Genomic DNA, 22,721 nt, shown 5'->3' on the forward strand with positions numbered 1-22,721 from the left:
ACTTTAAACTTGGCTTACTTTGAATGACAGTACAAGTAAGGGCTGAAATGATTAGTTGACTGATCAATTAGTCAATCGACAGAAAAATATTTGCTTTGATAATTGATTAATTGTGATTAATTATGTTGATCGAAGTCTTTCCGGTATTCTAGCTTTTCAAATGTGAGAATGTGCTGTTTTCCTCTGCTTTACATCATTGTAAATTAAATATTTTGTGATGTTGTATTTTTAAAAATGACATTTTGTAGACTGAATGATTAATCGATTAGTTGAACAAAAGAACAGATACATTGATAAAGAAAATAATCCATTAGTTGCAGCACCAGCTCAAGTGATGACAGTGGCCACTGTATTTGTCCTGTGTATACTGTGTGTCGCAACAGTATGTAGGCTGCTTGTAGAATTGGTTAATGCCAGAGCTCTTGCCTTTACATAGTCACATTTACTAATATATAGGACTGGATGCCTACCACTACAGCTTGAATATTAGAAAACAGAGGGTGCGGTGTTAGAGCAAGATCTCTTAAATGTTTTAACAGAGACACTTCTCATGGCAGATCTTTCACTGAATTTAGGCCAATAACAGCATCACGTAAAGTTCAGAATACTTAATGCAGGTTCTGTCATCTGGATCAGGCTCAATCTGAACTAAAATCATTTCTACAGCAGCTTACTTGTTTGTGGAAGTTTTGCAGAATCTAATTATGATAGTTCCTCTTTCGTATTCTAAGAGTGACTTGGAAAAGTTATTTGACCCTAAATATAGTAGCAGGAGTAGGTCAAACGGCAAGTGTGTCATTTAATGACCAAAGTGATGTATCTGCACTCACTCATTTTGCTTATTTGACCTAATCAATGATACTATCTGGTGAATCTGTAGAATACGTCTTATGCCCTCTCAAGTCACCACTGTCTGATAATACATTATTGTTTGGATGTCTGAATGGAGTTTTGTTTTATTGATAAATACACCTATTTACACTTGGACCCCAGTACAACCACAGTAGTATCTGTTGACCACTGAGCAGCCCTGCTGGAGCAGTTGAGGATGCCCATGCAGCTCATTCAGTCACCTCCCTTGCCCACCTGTTCTCTACATCATCTGTATTGAATTACAAACTATTAAACTACATGCAACAGGTGATTTTGGAGAGTCATCATTAGAGTTATTGCTAAAATAACACGATCCATTAAAATAAAATAACATGATCCATTTCAAATCAGTCTTTTAGCATGGTGACAAGATTTATTTTTGCTAACCTTTAAACAAAACAGCCTGGAAAGCAATGCTGCAGTAAACATATGAGTCCTGTCTTAGAGCATTAGTCAGTGTATTAACTGTGTTACAGACTAAAAAAATAGTAGCTTCGTCTACTGACCTGTCCACCCAATCCATGTTATTGTCAGTGTTCTGAATATCGCTGAATGGATTTTAATGAGACCATGGAATTTACCATAGTAAGCAGTCCGAGACTTCGCCATAGAGTATAATAGCTGATTATGTTTTTTCTAACTCTTTGCTGACCCTGACCAGGTGGTAAGCTTTGCTAGTCTGAAGTTTGACCGCTCCTACAACTGGATGGTGTTGTGTGTGCTGTGGTGCTCCATTGCCCAGTCCATCCTGCTGCCCATGTTCCTCTGGGCTTGTGACCGCTATCGGGCTGACATACGCATGGTGTGGGAGAAGTGCGTTGCCATCATGTCCAACGACGACGTGGATGAGGGTAAGCCACTGTTAGGCGTTTCCAACTTGTCCTGCCTCCCTTTTCCTTCCTCTTCACCTGATGATGTAAATGATGATTCCTAATTCCTAAGACAGCTCAGTGTGCACTAGTAAAAGCTCTAAAGAGTAGAGTTGGTGCTTTTAAATGCTATCTAAGGGTATGCACAAATTGAACAATGGTGGTTCTAAATTAAATTTGGTATATTTTTGCAGTGTTTCAAATTAAAAGACACTTTGAAGTGAAATTGCAGGTAATTTGCCTGAGTTTACAAAATCCAAGTGACAGTTATAGTCTAGGCATGACTCTCTGAATTCACAGAGAGCTGTTTGTGTTGAAGTGTGCTGCACTGCCTTTAGCCATAGGAATTACAGTGACAAATGTAATTTATCAACCTGAATAGTTCTGTCTCTTAGCCTAGGGAGTAGTTGTACTGGGTAAATTGAGGGAAGCAATATTGCAGGAAGGGAACAGAGGTTAGTATAACACTAAAATATCTCTAGTTTGTAGCCTGATGTTTGATAGAGATCTCTACCTCCGGTCCTAGAGGTACAGTATGGTGTCATCTCTGTGATTTACAGTCCTCAGAAGTTAATTTACTTGCATCGCATTTGTGCATTAGCAACTAAGAAATGCTGTAATTCATAATACCAATCCCTTTTTTTGAGGGAAAGTTTAAAATAAAATATTATAATAAATAATAATATATAATAACAACATAAAAATGACAATAAGTGATCACAAAAATAACATCATTTATTACATTTACAGCCTATTTAGAGGGACATTTTTAACATTTGGTTAAATTATGTGGTTAAGACCTTTTTACAATATCAATCGTGATTTTGGCACATCAGTTGTCAGTTTGTGCATGTTTCTTAAATGAAGAATTATACACATACTATATTATTATTTATTTTGAATGGTCGTTATTACTTACATTATGTTTTGTTGTAGTTTGAGGTCTGAAATCAGTGGTCAAATGTTATCATGTGACCTATCATGCAACCTTTGATGTGAAGTGACAAGTGTCTGTGTAAATATATATATATATATATTCTATACTAAAATATATTTTTCTGTGTTTTTGTTTGTGGTGTGTACTTTATAAAATGCTCTACTTTACCATGCTATGAGATTGATGTCATTACAAAAAAAAAGACATATTGCTGGACAAAGGACATATTTACCTTGCAGCACTGTTTTCTTTTTCACTCCAGTGCATTTAAACTGTGCAATCCTCCTCTAGAATGCCCTAGCATGAGAGAATTATATAATAAATGGTTTCCCATTTATTTGTTAGGATCCAAAGTGAAACTGGAAAGATTGCAGTAAAGCTGAAAAGCACTTTCATGTCATTATGATGGTCATATTTCCCTCAAGTCACAAAGGGATATACCCAAGTTTTTTGTCTGGAAACACGACTGAAATAGATATCAAATTAATTATTTGTATTTATATGTTTATTTTGGTCTTTTGTTTGTTTTTTATTTATTTATATTTATTTGTGTGATGTGGACTCCCACCTACTGGTCAGATTATAATGACTTGAAGAGCAAAATGAAACTGCACTTAGTAAATATCTGACTAATAGATAAAAGAGAAAGAAAGTGGAAAGATTTGCATCTTTCATCACAGAAATATAAATGTATTCTGGGGGGGGGGGGGACATTTCACCAAGGAATCACAGACACTTCAACAAAATTTGGTCCCAAAATTAGGTCACATGATAATCATAGAAAAAGGCTCGTGGACAGACCAGATCTCCACAATTCATGCAAACTGATGACAGTATGAACCATCTGTCTTTTTTTTCTATTGGCACTGTTTAAACTCAACCCGATCTGAACCCCTTCTCTCCTGTTTCTAACCCTCCAAACCTTTTGATCCTCTCCCTCTTGACACCCTCCCTGATAACTGCTCATTGTCCAGCAGGAGCCATAAAACAACACAGGGCAGTCCATATTCTGTGTGATAATTAACACTGCCAGTTCTCTGCTTTTTTCCAGAGGGCTTGCCATGTATAACTCATCACAGTTGTATGTATAAGGATTGTTTTCCTGTTTTTCCAAAGCTACTGACTTGCATGCCAAGCTGCCTGTGCAAATAGCTACTTTCATCTTTCATCTTTTTGGCCAACATTTTCCTCAAGATCAGCATTTTACACCCATCTCCAATTGATCTTTAATGAACATGAATGCAGTAATTGGGAAAATAAACTTGGTAGATGGGTATTAGTACACCAAGAACACTTGACATTGTTTGTATGATTTTGTTATTTAGAATGCAAACCCTATACTTTCAAAGATTCTTTATGCAACTATTTCGCATGGTTTCTGAATTTAGAACCAATATGGGGCTTTTTATCCCCTTACTATACATTTAAACTGAAATATTGGTCATTTTTGTAGCAAAACATTTTTTGAAACAAAAACCCCATATTCCTGAACAGACCCGTAGGAAAATTCAACAAATCAGAGAACAATTGAACTTGTCTCTCTTATCTATTCGTATGTCTGTCTGTCTGTCTTGTGTATTGAGTTCGTTGCTCTCTAATCCTGACGCTCGTGCTTTTCTGCACTTTGCAGAAAACAGCCAAGATGGAGGAATTCATGCCGACTTAATATATGACAGACCATATGACTATAGCTCGGCGCCTGAAATCGTGACCGTAGACCGTAATGCCAAGTATGAGTTCTCAACCTTAGAAAGGGGGGTTCCGCAAGGGTATCCATTGAGGGAACAACAGGAAGATAAAATGCAGTATTTGCAGGTATATTTTTATTGATTTTCTTCATTTCTTTTACTTGATCAATTGAACTATTTTTAAATGACACTTTATTGCTTATGTGCATGGTGAAATGGCCTTATGGGCCTTTACAGTACCTTGCTTGAATTTTCTGGAATCATCAGACATTTTGTTATGCTATCTCCCCCAGATATGCCGCCAATTCTTTTTGGTCTTTTTTACGTGAATCAGAAATATACTCTGGCTGACTAATGTTTGGTAAATATGACCATCGGCAGTCCCATCAACATATTAGATGTGCTTCATTTATTGACTAGTGTGTCCTAGCCATGGACCTACATGCAAACAGTTTTATTTTGTAAGCGGGTAAGAGTTTAATAACTGACTTACCTTCTACATTTCAGGAATGCCTCAAGGTTTAAGGAAAGCACTATAAACATCTGCTCATGTTCTACCCAAAAGCATTGTGTCCATTGTTTCCGGCATCCATCCCAGTCACATGCAGAGCTGTGAAATGCTCCATTTTTTAGCCTGCATTAACACCAAAACTTGTTCTAACATGCAGCCTTCTAGGGCAATTCATCAAAACCGTATTTTTTGATTTGGTTCCAATACTGCCTTAACGCTGTAAAATATAAATTCTGGCCCATAATCAGATATGGGATCAAAATTGATGAAAATTATTGATTAAAGCAGTGATGATGATGAAAATCTTGTTGGACTTGACCTGGAAGACTGTGGTGAGGGCATGTAACTTCAGAACCAACTGATGCAACCCACACAATATTAACTTTAACAAAGCATTTTAACACTGTGTCATCTTTGTCAGAAACAACTTAACAAGGGCTTCACTTTTCTCAGTACAGCCTGCAGCCCAAGCAGTTTACATTTACTTGAATAATTTGCTTATTGAATATCACAAAAAAGTTGATCTTTTAAATTGATACAGTATAACACCTCAGGTGTCCAACATTATAATGGACATTTCAAAGACTAATGCTCCTTGAGGATTGGATCACTATTCAATTTGACCTTTTAAGAAGCCTTGAAACAGAGATGTATACAGTAGCTATCACTTCATTAGACCAAACCATTACTCCATCCATTGTTTTTGTGTCTGATACACCTCTTCACATGACAGTAGATTCATTTGATTGTAAAGTAATATTTAGCTGTGTTAATCCTTGCTGTATATGTGTGATGGTGAACAAATAAGGTGCATTTTTGATTTCAGTTACAGGAAGACTGGCTGAACTGTGATACAGTCACACTATTTTAGCTGCTGCTACAAGGGTTAAGGCCCAATTAGATCATGAATCAACCCTTCAAATCATTATCAAGTAGCACCTCCATTTGAGAATTGCTATGGCACTTCTCAAGTGGTTTGATTGCAGAATAAAGCCTCTTTGGTTTTATTGGCTTGTTGTGTGAGTCTCTCTCTATCTCTCCATCTTGCCAAGTCTGTCCTGCATCTTAATTCATTCTAATGCTTGTGCTGCCCTCTGCTGTTCAGCCCTCCCACCCAACACACTCAATGCTACTGTATCGTCTGCTGTCTCATTTCTCTGCATTTAATAAAACCCACCACAGGGGGGCAGGTTGATATCAATCTTGTGGCTCTTGACGTCACCTCACAAACCCTCTCTCTCTTGCATAGTTGTCAGAACAGAATGGAATGTGAGTATAACATGTAGGGAACTATCAACTTTTGCAGTTTTCATCTCCAAATAATGGAGGTCAATAATAGTTCAGTTATAATCCTGTTGATGTATGTTAGAATGTTAAAATGTAAAAACGTTCATACATGTCTGAGGGATTATTTAAAAAAAAAAGAAGTTAAAATTGCACTATGTGCAACATGTAGGATTTTACACAAACACAAACACAAACAGCTGAATCAGGGTACTAAAAAGAAAGAATTCTGAAACTAGCCAGTTTTCTGTAGTGATAACATTGTAAAAACGTTTTTCACTGAGCTATATGTCATCACCCCAAATATTTACACAAAGCAGTTGGGACTACTCCAAATCAGTGTTATTACTAAAATTGCAGTGTACTATCACAGTGGCATTGGCAGCCACATAACCTTGAAGAATCCTACATGTAATATCCTTTATAATTGATAATGTAGGTGTATTCAAATCTATAATAATGTTATATGACATGTTAGGCTACTTATTTAATGTGCAGTGCCACAATGCTGAGTGATTATGTGTTGCTGTAGAATTGTAGGTGAATGTCAAAGTTATTGATAGACTGAAGGGTTTGGTCTGTGTGTTGCGTCCAGGTGCCCCCTACAAGAAGATACTCCCACGACGAAACCGACATGTGGACCAGCGACCGGATCCCCTCATACCTTCACCGATGGGGCTCCACCGAGGACATGATAGTGAGTGCCCACTACAGCTCCACCTTGCCGCGCCACGAGAGGCGCAGGAACAGCCTGGTCTCCTACCACGAGGAGAGCCACCATCACCATCACCCGCACCGCAAGCGGCGACGCTCTGAAGATAGTATGCACTCCCTCAAGCACCTGCCACGCGCGGTTTGTGGCGGGGAACACTATGAGGACGAACTGCGGTGCTTCAGCCGCGATGAGGTGATTAACTTTATAGATGAGACGCCGCTGCCGAGCCCCAGGAAGAGCCCGCGGCGCACATCCACCATCTCACTTATCCCCAATGTGTATGAACAGCACATAGTCATCCTCCCTCACTTCCCGCTCACAGACTTTGAGCGTGAGCCTCAAGTGCTCAGGCGGCTCTCAGAACACAAAAGGAGCAGTAGTCGGGGCAACTCGCCTGAGGGTTCCCCCAAACCAGACAGACCTGCTGGAAAGAAGAGCCCCGGGGCTTGTGGCTCTGGTAAAGGCTGCCGGGAGCACCCGCGAGACGGGAAACAGCAGTGTGAAGTGGGCTCACCTGGGCGCAGCCAGCAGACTCCAGGGCAGCCTGCCTGTAGGCCCAGGACAGGCGGTGGAGGCCGGGCTGGTGCTGGAGCTGACTGGGGGCATCAGAAGCACCTGAGCAAGGCTGAGAGTAAAGGAAGCACTAACAGTTTTGTAAGCACACCCTCAGCATCGTCCTCGGGATACATCACCTTTCACTCCGATTCTGTCGGCTCCACCACCTAAAAGCAAAGTTTTCCCTTGTTAATATCAACATTATTACTGAAGTTATTATCATACTGAAACCCACTGGAATATTGGTGGTTATGGGGAAGTGACATAGGTACTGGATTATTTGACCTTTTTACTTGTGCCACTATTCTGTTTTACTAGCCTATATTTACCACCAATAAATATCTGTTATGCTAAATGGCCTTGGGAGCTTTGGACATAATTTGTGAATGGGGCTAATGTTGATTTTAGATGTTGGCTGGTGAAAAGGTTGGGTAGTCCTGTTATTCAACTTTCACATCACAAAATATCCGCTGAGGACACTTTTTTTTCCAGCACTGGCACAAATAAACTGTTTTTAAATGGCGTGAACATTCCCACACCTTGTTTTTGCTGTTTGATGTTGTTTCTTATGAAATGCTCAAATAATTGGAGGAGGTAGTTATTAGGGTGGTGGTTTTTCTTTCAGTTTCTGTTCCCCCCCCTTTTTTTTTCAAATTGTATTTTTTTTGGCCTGCAGTGGCTGTGTGTTTTGTTGTATGGACACATTTGCTTTCAAACCAAACCTTAAGAATATGACACATTATACATATTTATTTTATTTTGATCATGATGTACAACTTTTCTATTAACATTATTATTAAAAAGACATGAAAAGCTTTTTTCAAGCACCCTATGTTGAAGTAAACTGAGAGTGGTAATCCCAAACTCTTGAATGCCTAATAGTTTTACAGTTACTGTGTGAGATATCGAGATATAACGTGAAGACCCCTAAATTCTTAATGAAAATGTGAAGTCAGTTTGAAGATTGACATGTCATGTATATATGAAGGATATTGGATTTATGGTTTTGGTGTTCTTTTTTGTTTAATGAGACCTTTGCTTAGAACATTTCCTCCCAATTCTTATTATTCCAATGTTTGTGTTTACTTAAGAGCTCATCAGCCACAGCAGTTGCTCACCACATTACATATTTACATACATCAGACGAATGCAGCTGGAAATGTGTTAGAAAGCACCCATAGTGATTTTCTAAAAGCCAATGAAGAGGGAACGTCTAAAAGATGTCAAATGGCCCAAAAGTTGAATAATCACAGCCTTCAGGCTGACTAGATGTAGCATAACTTAAACGCTAGTGTCATACTAAAATCCATAAATATGTTAGCACAAATTAGGAACATTGTGAATAGAATGGAAATGGAGTATAATGTCAATTAACAGACACTGTATTTGATGTTTGTATGTTCTCTCATAACATGCACTAAGACTGCTAATGGTCTTATTCTGGGAGGTTTTTTAGTGTGAAGTGACTTTTTTAACACCCAATTTATCTAAGCCCCATGAAGTAATGTAAATTCAATGTGAGCATCCCCAGAGCTTCAGTGTGGGATGCTGTGGGAAAATTAAAGTTTATATTTAGTAATTTTCTATAAATATGTATTTGGAGAGAGAATGTGATGATTTCACATCATAGCAAAGTATAAAAGGTCAAGGACAAAAATAGTATTATGCCTTTTAATGCCCCACGATTTTGAGAAATTCTCACTTAGCACCCTCACTCAAAATAGACGCAAGTTAACTGTTAAATTAATGAAGAACTTCTGATGTTTACCAAATGTGACAATATGCTGACTAAAAGGAGTGAAAGCTCTTCTACTGACAAATAATAGCAGTACTAACTTTGGGCTTTGACCTCTCATGGGCAGTAACTGCTAACATGAATGTATTTGCACAAATTAGCTGTAAGTTTTCAAAAGAATTATTAAGAGTATAAGGACAGTATGAAATGAAAATATCCCTTTTGACAGCCTTATGGGGTTGTGAAACTTTTTTGCTATTACCATCCAAGTTATAAAGTTGCACATGTTTGGCATATACATTTTCACTCATCTGCGGTCCTTTAAATGTTAGTTTGAATTCTCATGTATTAGTGTACCTCTCACACACTGCTTTTCCATTGGCCAAATGAACTGAAATGTATCTTTCTTTGGAAGCATAACATCACATTTCCCTGTCAGACTTTGCTATGTCATAGATTTTTGCATTTTGTTGTGTTTACAATATTAAAATATAATTTTGTAACATATTCAAAGATTTATGACTGAAATATGAATGATGTTAAATGTTATGATTTTCTTGTTCAGGTGATGACTTTGTTAAAAAGATATGACTGATTAAATTCACAAGATGATGCTTCAGAGTGTGTTTTTAGAATTTTGAGGCAGATGCACTTTATTTTATACTGTTATATGGAGCAGTAGTATGCATCCATTTGAGAGGTAATTTTTTTCTTCTTTTCACTTTAATTCTTATTTCTTCTCAGGAGTTTGAGCACATGGTGATGGACATAGTGAAGTAACATTCTTCTACTTGTCACCATGGCCACATAAAAGTGAAACCCAGGCAGCTCTCCAGGAGACCAAGACCAAGTTTTGGTGTCTTTCACAGTGATATGAGATACGATTGATCCGTGTCCCTCATTTTGGCTATATCCTGCTTTCAGTAGGACATGACACACATCTACAGAAACAATTAATACTAAATATTGGTTATAACAAAATTTTGATGGAGCTACTAATTTTCTACATTTGCCTTTGAACATCACATAAAACTTGTATGATAAACCCTAGGGAATCTGCTCTGATTTCGCTCCAATTTGCATGGCAACACTGAAGAAAATGAATGAATTAAACCAACAACTGAGTCTTGAATTATTAGGCCACTCACTAAAGCTTACCATAACACTCAGACCCACGCAGAGTTAGATAGATAGATAGATAGATAGATAGATTGATAGATTGATAGATAGATAGATAGATAGATAGATAGATAGATAGATAGATAGATAGATACACAGATAGATAGCCTTGTAATTTTTGTCAGCTGGAAAAGGAAGGGATACTCCCCATGAAGATTTTTTACAAAGGACTAGAGTTTCAGTAGCAGTTAACAAGGTGGTTGCCATGGTGACATGAAACTTGTTTCGGCTAGTTACAGCTTTTCATTTGGCTATTTCCCTTCCTTACTGAGGTAGAATGTTTTTTATTTGTTGTATTCGTGTAGGCCTATATCTGTATTTAGCTTTGAGCTCCGGAAGTTCAAGTGAGGCCAGCTCCGTCATTAATGCGTGTTTCCTTCATAAAGGAGATGTGATGATGACGATGCAGGTAAGTTAATGATAACGTGAACACGTATTAGCTACTGTAACAGGCTAAACGTTTAGCGTCATACTAGCTACCATTAACACCAAATGTCATAATTAGGTTAATGATATTTTGGCATAACCGCTATAGGCTATAAGACAAACCAGCAAGAACTGCGTTTGGAACCACGGTGTCTAGTTAGTTTACATAACAGCTAACGTTAAGCTAGTTTAACTGTTAACATCGTTTGACTGAGTTTATCCCACAAGAAACATCTCTTTATTATTACCCGTTGTGCTCTGTTATATACACAAAATAACCCTCGAAACATCTATCTATCTATCTATCTATCTATCTATCTATCTATCTATCTATCTATCTATCTATCTATCTATCTATCTATGTGTGTGTATCTATATATATAGTAAAGTCACTCATATTTGTAAGCAGAGTGGCGCAGCGGAAGCGTGCTGGGCCCATAACCCAGAGGTCGATGGATCGAAACCATCCTCTGCTAGCTGTTTATTATTTTTTTGTTTTTCAGAGCCCAAGCCCGACGTCGCCAGACTAAATTCGCAGAGGAAATGAAACATGAGCTCCGCAGATTCGTCATGTCCCCACTATGGGTCTTCGAATTTCAAGTAGTTAATACGCTACTTAAATGTGTAGGCATTCATTATAACGACTTCATTAAACCGTATAGCCTAAGTTAAATACCCAAATTCAATTACTATTCTTCTTTAAGCAATTTACTCGCAAAATAATTTCAGTTTTGTGTAAAAATGCATTTGTAACGTTGAACACCTCCCACTATTTAAAATCCCTTGCCTTTCTTCCTTTCACTTGCTGTAGGCTACTCCAATAATTACTCCTCTATTGTCTCACAAGTATTAATAACGGAATACGGACTAGCAAGCTCTGTTTGTAGCTTACTGAACATTTAACTCAAGCTTATTTATTTACTAGATCCCTGTTTCAACTTTTGACATGTAGTGAGTGCACTGATTTAAACTAAGAGCGCAGTGTTGTCTTCTGATGCAGGTGTCTCTTATCAGCTGATTCTGCCCTGCAGCCCCTGGTTAAAGCTTTGTGCAGAGGTCTGCGCTCTCTGTTGCCCTACATGCCCGCAGCAGTGAACATGGACACGGCTCTTTCGAGCCAAAAGGTAATTCCACGGTGTGTGGGTCTAGCTGGAAACAGCTGTATAAGGTATATAAGGTTCGCGCTTAATTCTGAGTCTTTGGATGAGTCACATACTGTATATTTTAAATGCACAAGTCATCAAGTGATAACACTGCATACTGCTATTCAGCAGTCGTGCTGAACCTGTCCTAGTAAGAGCATATTTACCAGCAAAATGAGCAGTGAACGCAGGGGTCTGCGGCGCACTTCATCCACGTCTGCTCTCTTAAGAGCGCTTGACTGGGCCCAGTCTAATGCTAATAACTTATTCTCTCCCTCCCTTCGGTTCTCAGCTGTAATATGCGTTGCTACTATAGTGGCAAACCAAACTAGGTTACTTAAACAATGCTGAGAAGAGTTCATAGAAATTCTTAGAAAAAGTTTAAGGGCATTCAGTGTGAAAGTCACGTGGCATTTCCTTTCTTGGATAAAACAAACTTTTCTTGTGCCATGTTCCTCTGTTGGTCTCATCAAAAGAGTAGCTTTGACTTTGTAAGAAGATCTACAGACGGGGATTATGAGCTGATCAGACTAAAACAAAAAGCTGGAATAACAAATACTTGCCATTAGAGGGTTTGGAGCTGTGCGTTTAGGCCAGTTGTTATTTTGTGGGTAAAAAACTTGAACCAGACGGTGTGTACTTTTTTGTCCTTGCGCACTGCACACGAGCACCCCTCTTCCATGGGGCAGCAGTGTCTTTGTACCATCTGAGCTGTGGGCGTTTCAACGATTCTCCTCGCTGTGAGGTGCCATCCTTTCCAGCGCTGCAACTCAAGAATGGAGAGACAATTTATGACATCCCTGCCAAAGCAGCGGAAGAAAACTACAGGGTACTTTAAAAAAGCTGATTGATAGACAGGTTTGCAGTCTTGAGCATATGACCTATAGTATATAATTGCAATCAGTGTAGTGCAACAAAGTGATGGGTACTGCATGTTACAGTATTCAGTATACTAAAAATACAGAAAGTATAAGACGTACAAATACTACTTAAGTATACAAGAATACTACTACTACTACGCAAAAAATATAAAAGTCACTTATGGATTATCCAAAATAAAAGTTGTCCTTCTTACTCAAATATGTCATTTCATTTTCATTAGTAAGTTAGCCTATAGTTCAGATGAGAAATTGCAGTTAGTTTAGGTAACTGTGGGTTAATATCTGTGTCTCTGGTTTGTTTTAAAAAACGCCACCTGACATTAAACCTGTTTCCTGACATGCAGGAAGAGGAAGGTGATATTTTTATTTTACATTAATGAAGATTACAGTACATTTTATGAATTTTGTCTGGCACTCCAGGAAGTAATAAGCCGCCTGAGGGACGTAATATGAGGTTACTTTTGACTTTTAGAGGTATTCTAAATTACATTTCAGAAAAGGGGGTAACAGTTAAGCCGGCAGAAATTCAACTTCAACTACAAGCAGAAATTTAAACTGCATTGTTTCACAATTTTTCTTTTCTCAATGTAGCTTTCAGCGTTTCACCGTCTCCAGGTCCAGAGGAGACAGAGCAGAGAGCATGGCGTGTAATTAGTAGCCTATAGCAGAAAATTGTTGTGCTGTCCGACAAGCATCTGATTTGCCCGCCACTGTTTCGGTACTTATGCGTGAAACCAGAGAAGAATGGAAGAAATAGCAGTCAAACCCCACTCTCCAGGCTCTTTTTTTTCTATATGTCAACTCCACAAAATTATTTCTTAATTGTGAATAAATTCGATGCATTGCAAAAAAGACAAATGCAGTTTGAAAACATGGCACAACCTCCGTGATTATATAATGATGAATTATCAAATGTTTAGCACAATTTGATGAATGTAAGACACATTTTAATTCAATGCCTACACATTTACTTTGGCCATGCAAAAAAGAAAAATACACCTGGTTGTTTGAGGATCAGAATGCCCCTTATGTCATTTTCCTTCAGTTTGACAGTTTTAGCACGAATCAATTTAGCTTCTGTAAGGACTATAACCCACAATCAATCATGTTTTCACTTGCGATCTCTCTTTTTACCAGTATGACGTCGAAAAAAATAAACATTTGACACTACAGATCAGCCATCACTTGCTATAAATCTACCACACCTTGTACTAAACGACCCGTTTTCACGTTAGCGGAAGGTTAAGATCTATTCTCTTTATATCTATAAAGTTTTAATAAGCAAGACAACACGTTCTTTCTTTCGACTATTTTATTAAGAAAATAAAACATGTACAGTATAACCTATATAGGTAATAGCATATTGTGGAAATCTCTACAGTGCAATTATAAACATTCAATCAAGCTATGACTTAGGGTATCTACAGCTTTCCATCAGCTCTACCAAGGCCGCCAGACGTTGTGCTGAGTGTTTGCAACTTCATTCGTGTGACTGACAGAGTGAAACTTCTTGTGACTGGAACTTTTTTCATGAGTATTTTGTGTGGGCGCCGCAACAAGGACAGCCTGTTTGGTCCCAGACGACTGCCGTGCGTCTTCACTCGGAAAAAAGCGAGACTGGGTATGGCGTTTCAGAGCTTCCGATTTGGCCGTTTTCCTCTCCTCGGGTCCAGCTGCCGATGGAAGAAGTCTCCGCGCCTTATCCCGTGTCTCCTCTTGGCCCAGGCCGCTGTCCGTGGTGCTGAAGACTTCCTCTTGTGCCTGAGAGCGGCAGAGCTTACTGGAAAGCTGCGATAACATCCAGCGGTCGCTCCCGTTCAAGTTGTCCGCCATCAGCAAATATTGGTTGACGTTTGTCAGGCAACTGCGGAAGCCAGTTTGGTAATCAGACAAATTGGAAGCAGCGGCAGTGCCTGAAAGCAATGGAAAGACATGTTAAGGTAAATAATCTGTGAAAAAAGTTGTGCGTAAAGCTAAACTTGAGGTATCCATAAAATCCGAGTATTTGAATGTTTGATGGCTTATAACTCACAGCTCTGGATCTTTTGGAGGTTCCTTAGATGTTTCACAGTGAGCTCCAAGATGTCAGCCTTTTCCAGTTTGCGCTTTCGAATCTGAATAAAGAGATTACATTATTGAGCCATTTTCTTTAGCATTACTTAAGCATTAATTGCAATAACTGTCACTAAGTAAAAAAAACAAAACCATTGTGGTCGAAATTCTAAAGTTACAGCCTGCATACTCACACTACTGCTGTAGTAGCTCTCCAGAAGAGATTTTAACTGGTCCAAACACTTGTTTATGCGAGCTCTTCGTTTCTTTTCCATGAGTGGTTTGGATACCTGTAAAAAAAAAAAAGCGGGTAAACTTCTTTTTGCATACAATACACTTCAGCAATTTTGTGGTATTTATTTTTCTACTCTTATATCCAGTACCTCTTACTACGTTATTCTACACACCTTGTTTCCAGCGATGGGTTTGGACTTTTCTACGCAGTCTGTTGTGGCCACCATTGTGTTTTTTCTGGTTCCCTCGAAGATAATCTCTTTCCCTCTCTGGTGCACGAATGAAGGAGTTGACCCCGAGTGGATTTATATAGAGACACCCACTTAACATCTCAATACAAGCAGTCCTGCCTGTCTCTTGCGCTCAAATGAGCAACACTGGCGTCATTTGACAGCCAAAACCTCACAAAGACTTAAACGCACCACAGAAGAGTGAATAAATGTATGCTGTTAAAAAATACATTTTAAATTACTGTATGTTATTTCTATCAGTCCTCGTTTTTTATTACAAACCCACGTCACCACGGAATGATTTCTGAATTTGTTTCTTTAGTTAATTTTAGTCAACTAACAACAGCCTGTTGGCCCTTTAGATTGCAGAGGAATAGTCAGACATCACAATTTATATATATGTTGTGCATAAAAACTGTAATTTCCCTTTGGGATTATCTATCTATCTATCTATCTATCTATCTATCTATCTATCTATCTATCTATCTATCTATCTATCTATCTATCTATCTATCTATCTATCTATCTATCTATCTATCTATCTATCTATCTATGAACTCGAAATCATCACCATTGGGGTTTTAAACACAAAACATACACAGACCACGAATCTAGGTAGGTGCAGTAGCCTATATAGCCCACTGCGTAATGGATATATTAAGTGCAAATACCCAAGAAACAACGTGTGGGGCAAGAAGCTAAAGAGAAGCGTAAAAATCATAAACATAATGGGTAATCATAATGGTTCTACTTGGCGAGCATGGTGTGGGGACTACTGACTCCTGTATTCAATCTTTTATATGTGAGTTTCACGCCACCAGGTCGAAGGCAGCACCGTGGTAATTCCCTGCGTGTCCCCACAACATTTCGATTTTCTGGTGGCCACTTGTAGTAAAAATGTTACACCTGCAAAATGTTATTACATCAGCTAACCTACTTTTATTTTTAGGCAAAATGTGCAGCTATGCTTTTGTTTATACCCACCAAACGTGTAAGCACTAAAAGCACAAGATATTTTGAAAAAATGTTAAAACTTTAGGATTCTTTGGCTATTGTGCGTCGCCAGTTTTTGTCTTCATACCAGGCGCGGAGAGGCACCGAGGAGAATCGCGGGCCGCCCCTTGTCCTCGGTCCCTCGCCTCCCGATTTTCCACACTGCTCCTTGAAAGGGGCGAAGGCTTGGGAAAGTCATACCAGCTGAAACAATGTATTGACTATAGGCTCAATGCAGTCCACTGCGCATCTTGTGCTCACACGCAGACCATCTGAAAATACTAAATGGGAATGAATTAAAGCTATAAACACCCACTTATGGAATTCTAGGATGTATCACTGTCGTTACAAGGTAAAGGTGTTCATTGTATCCAATTAACTGATGTGTCATTTAGGGTTGCTTGAGTACTTCCAGAACTAAAAAAAGACGGTTGGTTTAGATGGCGCGTTTTGAAAGACACTCGACAACGCTGAGAAACCCTTACTTACATTGCCCAAGTCTTCTTGCCTGATCCGGTACACAATGCGTGTGTTAAAATGACTGAGGACCCGGGTAAAGGAGGGGCATTTGTATTCAGTCTGGGCAGCGCGCGCATGAAAAGAGGCCAGTTTATAATAGTGCGCCATTGATCTTTTCTTTTCGTCTGCTTTGTGACCACAAACGTGTGGGCATCAAAAGATTCCCTCCACTTCTAAAGTGAACCAACATACTCCTCTCTTCATTCCGTTTTAGCAGGATAAAGTCGACTTCCTGTACAATCTGCTGTTTTACGTGAACTATAGTTTCATGAAATGCAGATTGAAGTGCCACCAAGGCGCTACCCGATGTTTAAAATACTGTAGTTCAAACGGCATTATCTATATGCTGAAACCAAATTAGTAGATATTTTCGTTTATTGCATAACATAGCTCTAAAATCGATGCATTTTTCCCATTGTTAATACTGGATGATTTGGCCTCCCACAACTAAATCACAGTTTAATGTCGAAGCTATGATCATTCAGATAGACTACAGTTGAAGCACAGGCATGTCAAGCTTGTGTCAGAAGACACTAATTGCGTGAAATGTACCGAAAACTTGCGGGCCACAATTGTGGTGCCATATGCTGAAGCGTTTAATTGGTATGAAATTTGGCCGAGGTGCTCTGGTGTAAGTGAGCTTTCTGGTGTCTTTTGTCCTCTCTGGACGCCAAATCATCAGCGTTTTCACGCTTGGTTTTAACACAAGACCGTGGAGCGTTTATTTCAGCATGGAGCCGTGGCATCACAACAGTCGCCTGTCTTGTTATTCTGTGTCACAGAGTAGAGATTTCACCGCTGATTATTCGGTATAATTTCAATTAGTGTTTACTCTCGAGGGTCAAAAACGGGAACGGAGATTTGCAAAATGAAAGGAGGGGTTGGTGGTTTTATTAAAATAACTACTGGTCTGCAGTGAAGGAATGCAGCCAAACTGTTTCCCTCCAATACCACCTCACTTCCATAAGAATAGCGCAACGAGAAACTTGTGTCCCAATTGGACATAATAATGCAAGTGCCATTAAATGACAAGTTAAGTGAATGTTTATAAAAGGGCTCGGGCTCTCGCTCCACTTTCACTTTTCAGCCCCAGGTCATTCATTAACCCTATCGGATCTTTGTCATGGATGCCTGCCGGCGGGGACCTGACAATGCTGCTGTAATAATTGGACTATTGGGGAACTTGTTAACAACAATTAGTGAAGCAATTATGTAATTACTGCAATAAACTATTTTCTTCCTAAAGGGAAACTGAGACATTTGCAAGCCAATGGTTAGACCTATACCCAAACGGTGTAATAGAGGCAGAAATGCAGACGTTATCTACTTCTTTAGGATACTTCTGAAGAAAACACTATGTAAATTATAAGTAGGCCTATGTTTACGAATAACAATAGATAACAAAGAATACTATGTTTTAGCAACATGCTAATTTATATTATTGTAATCTTACCGCGCTGGCTAGAAAATAATACTAATAATAATTAACTTTATGCATTTCGATGACATCACATATTTAAATATTCAGTAATTAAACAGACCTATGTTGTAGGCTGCAGATCACTGTATTTTGCAGAACATAATTTAAAAATTACCACTGTTGTAATGAATTTCGTCCGTATATAGTAAATCCATGCATTAATAGGCTATACTATGTCTGGATGCCATAGCAGAACGCTGTTAAAATATGTAAATACAGGCCTATAATTTGGCACACCGTGAGCGGAGCAAATCGATGTACCGCCTTCCATTCAGATGGACCTGCGGCAGCACTGGTGTGACCAAAACGCTCTTTGTGAGTAACAAGGTCACAATAAAAAGAGTAGGTACACGGACAGGTGCACTGGAAAAATATTAGAAATAGGCCTATAGACAGGATTTTCTGAAAAGCCACGCGACGGACCTGTTGACGAAGCTCTGATCAAACATCAAATAGAAATAGCATCATGAATTTCTATAGACTGGTCCTCGGGTTATTTAAATACTTCTTACTTTGGTTTGGGAACACAATGGCCGCTGTTTGCCTGTGTGTGCCGGGGTTACCGCATGAAAAGACCAGAGGTGCACATTAACATCGCTTAAGGTTTTCTCAAGGGCCGAAATGAACTGACTGGAAAGTAACTTTATAACTCGCTGGAGGATGAAGCCTTTGTCGAGCTCTGAACTGAAAGACACAAGTGCCTAACAAAAGGGGAGCGCCATTGTTAAACACTAAAGCGCATGGGTATTGATGCGCCTTGAATTGCAAAACATCTGCCATTTACTCTGAACCACTTGAGCAAGATTTGAATGAGAATAACCAAGCACCCTTTAGCGCACTGTATTTAACCGTGCGTAAAACAACAGTTACCAGGCATATGACCCACGTGGAAATGAAGCGTTTGAAATCAAAAGCATATCATAAACAAACCTAAGAGGAAATTATTTTGCCATTTTTCTGTATTGACATATTACCTCAGGGCTGACTCTCACTTCTGATGGATCTACACCGTCATCTTCCCAAATTTCTTGTTTGCAATATCAATGTTTCTCCGTAAGTTATCTTGTCTAAATGTAGTCCACCTTAAGGCATTTTAGTTTCGTTTTAGTTTGATGGATTTATGACCATGAAGTACAGATAGGCTATAGTTCTGTAGGTGAGATCCATCTCCTTACGCACAACGTCTGCCTCTGTAGATTAAACCCACAGAGCACATGGACTAAACATTAACTCCAACTAATTGTCATGGCTGAAAGGGGCCCACTGTGTTGACAGTGAGTAGATGTAAAGATATTAAACACGAATTCATGTTGTCTAACTACTCTCGTTGTAGTCAAAATATTCTCAAAGACAGGACCAACAATATTTTAGTGGTGTTAATAAATAATAAATTACGCCTAATTCTAAACATAACTGTTCAGTAAATGCGGAAATCGCACTAATGGAGGCTATTTGAATTTTATTGAAATATGAGGCCAGATATCTCAACATCAGAATCCCGGACGGGCGAGGGACCTGTATCTATTGATTCAAAAGAAGATCATTTTAAGGCAAATCCCATATGGTCACCAAACGCTAATGGCCATAAAGTGCGTTTTGTTTTTGCTTTGGGCGCAAAAGGAAGGTCCAGTTGGCCAAGTCTTTCCCAGGGTTTTCCCTTTATCTGACGAAAGTGGAAAATTTAAGGGTACAAGTGAAAAGCCATGGGGCGTTCCTCCGATTTTCCTCGCTCCTCATTCTAAAACAGAAATAGGCTATGTGTCCCCTCAGCAGAAATACTGCTTCCCTCGACTTGAACAAAATAAAAAATTCTTGAAAAATAAACTTAATCAAGGCAAATACAAAAATGTTGCGATAGTAGTAGTCTCGGCAGTTTATAGTAGCCACTCGTCGTTTTGAATATTTAGACTAATTTACATTTTAAACTAGTTATCGCCCTGTAACTTTAAATAGGGTTATTTTAATCACCCCAAGCTAACACTGTAGCAGGCTATGCAAATTTTGAACTTCTCACAAATCGATGAATACGCTAAAATTCTGCGTCACAACGTGTGTGGCGGATGTAACTCTGAAATTGGTATGAAATCGTCAATTTGTTGGTGTCGGCGTTCAGCTCTCCAGACGTGCCATATGCCATGCTAAGTGGCACTATTTACCAATTCGTTCCTAGTTTCACGGTCCATCCTCCCCTTCTCCTTGCCAGGAAACTAAATAGCCACAACAAAATGGCAATTTACCCTCTGGAATTGTCACATACCCCCTGCGGCAAGGCTCTTTCCGTTTCACTTTGTGGGGCTCCCCAGCCTTACTGAGCGTCACGGCGTGAAACTTTGACTTTCAAATGGACAAAGAAAATGGTCGACCATCAGAACTGTCTCAGGTCAGCTTTGCTGACGCATCACTCATTTTGTGTCTGTGGCCTACTGTCAGTACAAAGTAGACCTGTCAAAGCACCCGAAAGCACATTGGCGTCATCTCTCTAGATACACGGAATTAAAGCATAAGTGGAAAATACATAAATTGATAACTAAATAAATAATGTGGCTCGAGATCCCTGGCCAAACACATTATTTGAGTTAAAACATGTTTTCATTGGATCTATGACCAAATAATCAATAGAATAGAAAATCAGTCCAAGGCACCTGGGAACATCTTCAGGGTCACCCAGATGCACACAAACTAATTGCCCATATCACTGTCTGTGGAGGTATTTAATGCCTCCAAATGAAATACTGTTACATCAAAATACATCTGTATTCACATCTAATCAGTGTTTTGGCTGGCAATAGGGTTGTGTATCACTGTGCAATGAAGATGTAATTCATTACTGAACTAATGTGGTTCAAAGACTGAACAAGGGGGTTATATGTTACTGTTGGGCAGTGAGTAGGAAAATGGGTAAGTTGAGGGTTAGTGGTTCGATTCCTACTGGGACAGCCTGCTCCATGTCTAGTATGCTTTCATTGTAATGTAAACTATTTTTGATTTAGGGTGCTTATACCAAATGGTACCTATCACAACCAGCATAGTTACCTGTGATTATAGAGGTGGAAGTCTACACCATCAGGCACAGGGATCATTTTTAATTTACACAAACATTTGCTTAGAAGTGCCATTACAAATCTATTCAAACAGTGGAATGAGAGGCAATAAACTCACAGATAACTGCAGTTAGCATCACACCTGGAAAGGAAGTTAATCATCACTTCATACTTCCACAAATGGAGACTTAATTGGTCCATAATGGTACAGGAACAAACTGACAAAAAAACTGACTGACAAAAATGCTAGCAAACATTATACGACAAACATTATTATATTAGTTTAATATGAATTAACTGTTGAATTTATATTCAACGAAGTTGTGTACACAGAATGCATACAATCTTAATCTATACAAAATCTACACAAAAGCTCTGCATCCTGCACTCGCCACTCCCTACCACCATAACTTTAACCTCAATACAACAGTTCATCACTCAGTGTTAGTTTTGCTTAGTGTTGTTAGAGCTGATTTTGCCTTGAAAGCTTAATTCACATCATGCAGTTTAAAACATAAGGCAATGGAGAATATGGCTTAAGATGGCACAGAAGGGGTGAAAAATAAAACTGTATGTTAATTATCAGGCTTTGACTTTGGTGAATGCTGACATTATAGGAAAATTAAAGGTGGGGAATGCGATTCTAATCCAATACACATCTTTCAGCGAATATCTCCTCATGGTCCACTAGCTGTCCGTTCAGTGTATGCGCTGAAAAAAACTCTGGTGTTTGTACACAGCCTGCTCTGTAAATGCTAAAAATACAAAGTGGCTCGGACCGGGCCTCACAACACTATTACAGCCATTCCAGTTATGATTTGTGTGTCAGGTAACGTTAAATGACTTGCCCACGGACATTCAGCTTACTTTCTAGGTTTCCAAGACATACTGTTGTTGTGATGTTAGCTATAGTAGCAGGAGAGTTGTGACTATCGCTGTCTGGAGCTGATTTGCTTTCTCTGGGGAACTGTCTCGTCCTCTCTGGCTGTTAGCTTCGCAGCAGCAACTGTAGGGGCAGTTTGCTAACCCACAACCTAGCTAACGTTAGTTATATTACTTGCTGTGTCGTTGTTTGCTCTGTATTATCATATTCGTCATGGTATTGGATTTCTCCAGAATTGTATACCCCATCTTTAAGATGGGAGATATGGTGGAACTGTAGTCTAGCCTGTAGAATGTGAAGTGGTGCCATCATGTGGTGAGATTGGAGTTACAGGAACCTGGAAAAACTGTTGAACAGAGGAAAACAGTCTTTCCATTTTATGTTTTTTTAATTGAATCACTCTTACTGTTATATAAATGTTGTACATGAAAATATCTGAATTAGTAGAGTCAGGGGCTTAACATAATTAACTTTATGTGGATTGTCACTAATTG

The 22,721-nt window shown here is 39.0% G+C and overlaps 2 protein-coding genes across 4 annotated transcripts in view; one reads left to right on the forward strand and one right to left on the reverse strand.

Annotated features, from left to right (window-relative positions):
* Positions 1-9,781, forward strand: part of LOC122882768 (probable G-protein coupled receptor 153) — a 34,324-nt gene extending 24,543 nt beyond the window's left edge. Inside the window, exons 4-7 of one of the 3 annotated variants that reach the window (XM_044210509.1) lie at positions 1,535-1,724; positions 3,731-3,760; positions 6,128-6,147; positions 6,758-9,781. In XM_044210509.1, coding sequence (XP_044066444.1) covers positions 1,535-1,724; positions 3,731-3,760; positions 6,128-6,147; positions 6,758-7,603 — 1,086 coding nt within the window. In that variant the 3' untranslated portion in view covers positions 7,604-9,781. Of the gene's footprint in view, positions 1-1,534; positions 1,725-3,730; positions 3,761-4,309; positions 4,495-6,127; positions 6,148-6,757 lie in introns of all 3 variants that reach the window. The other 2 variants (XM_044210508.1, XM_044210510.1) reach the window with 2 other exon arrangements.
* A 4,294-nt stretch (positions 9,782-14,075) lies between these two features.
* her3 (hairy-related 3) lies at positions 14,076-15,410 on the reverse strand. Its single transcript, XM_044210511.1, has 4 exons — positions 15,255-15,410; positions 15,042-15,137; positions 14,828-14,909; positions 14,076-14,708 (listed from the first exon to the last, which is right to left on the reverse strand). The coding sequence occupies exons 1-4, from the start codon at positions 15,306-15,308 to the stop codon at positions 14,236-14,238; spliced, it is 705 nt and encodes a 234-aa protein (XP_044066446.1). The 5' UTR covers positions 15,309-15,410; the 3' UTR covers positions 14,076-14,235.
* Positions 15,411-22,721: the final 7,311 nt, after the last annotated feature.

The sequence above is a fragment of the Siniperca chuatsi genome, linkage group LG10 (assembly GCF_020085105.1).
Source record: "Siniperca chuatsi isolate FFG_IHB_CAS linkage group LG10, ASM2008510v1, whole genome shotgun sequence".
In the NCBI taxonomy this organism is placed as follows: domain Eukaryota; kingdom Metazoa; phylum Chordata; class Actinopteri; order Centrarchiformes; family Sinipercidae; genus Siniperca; species Siniperca chuatsi.

Coding starts and splice junctions, on each gene's coding strand:
- her3 (XM_044210511.1), bottom strand. CDS start 15,308: ATGGTGGCCACAACAGACTGCGTAGAAAAGTCCAAACCCATCGCTGGA. Junction 15,138..15,254: donor AACCCATCGCTGGAAACAAG/GTGTGTAGAATA, acceptor TTTTTTTTACAG/GTATCCAAACCACTCATGGA. Junction 14,910..15,041: donor AGAGCTACTACAGCAGTAGT/GTGAGTATGCAG, acceptor CTCTTTATTCAG/ATTCGAAAGCGCAAACTGGA.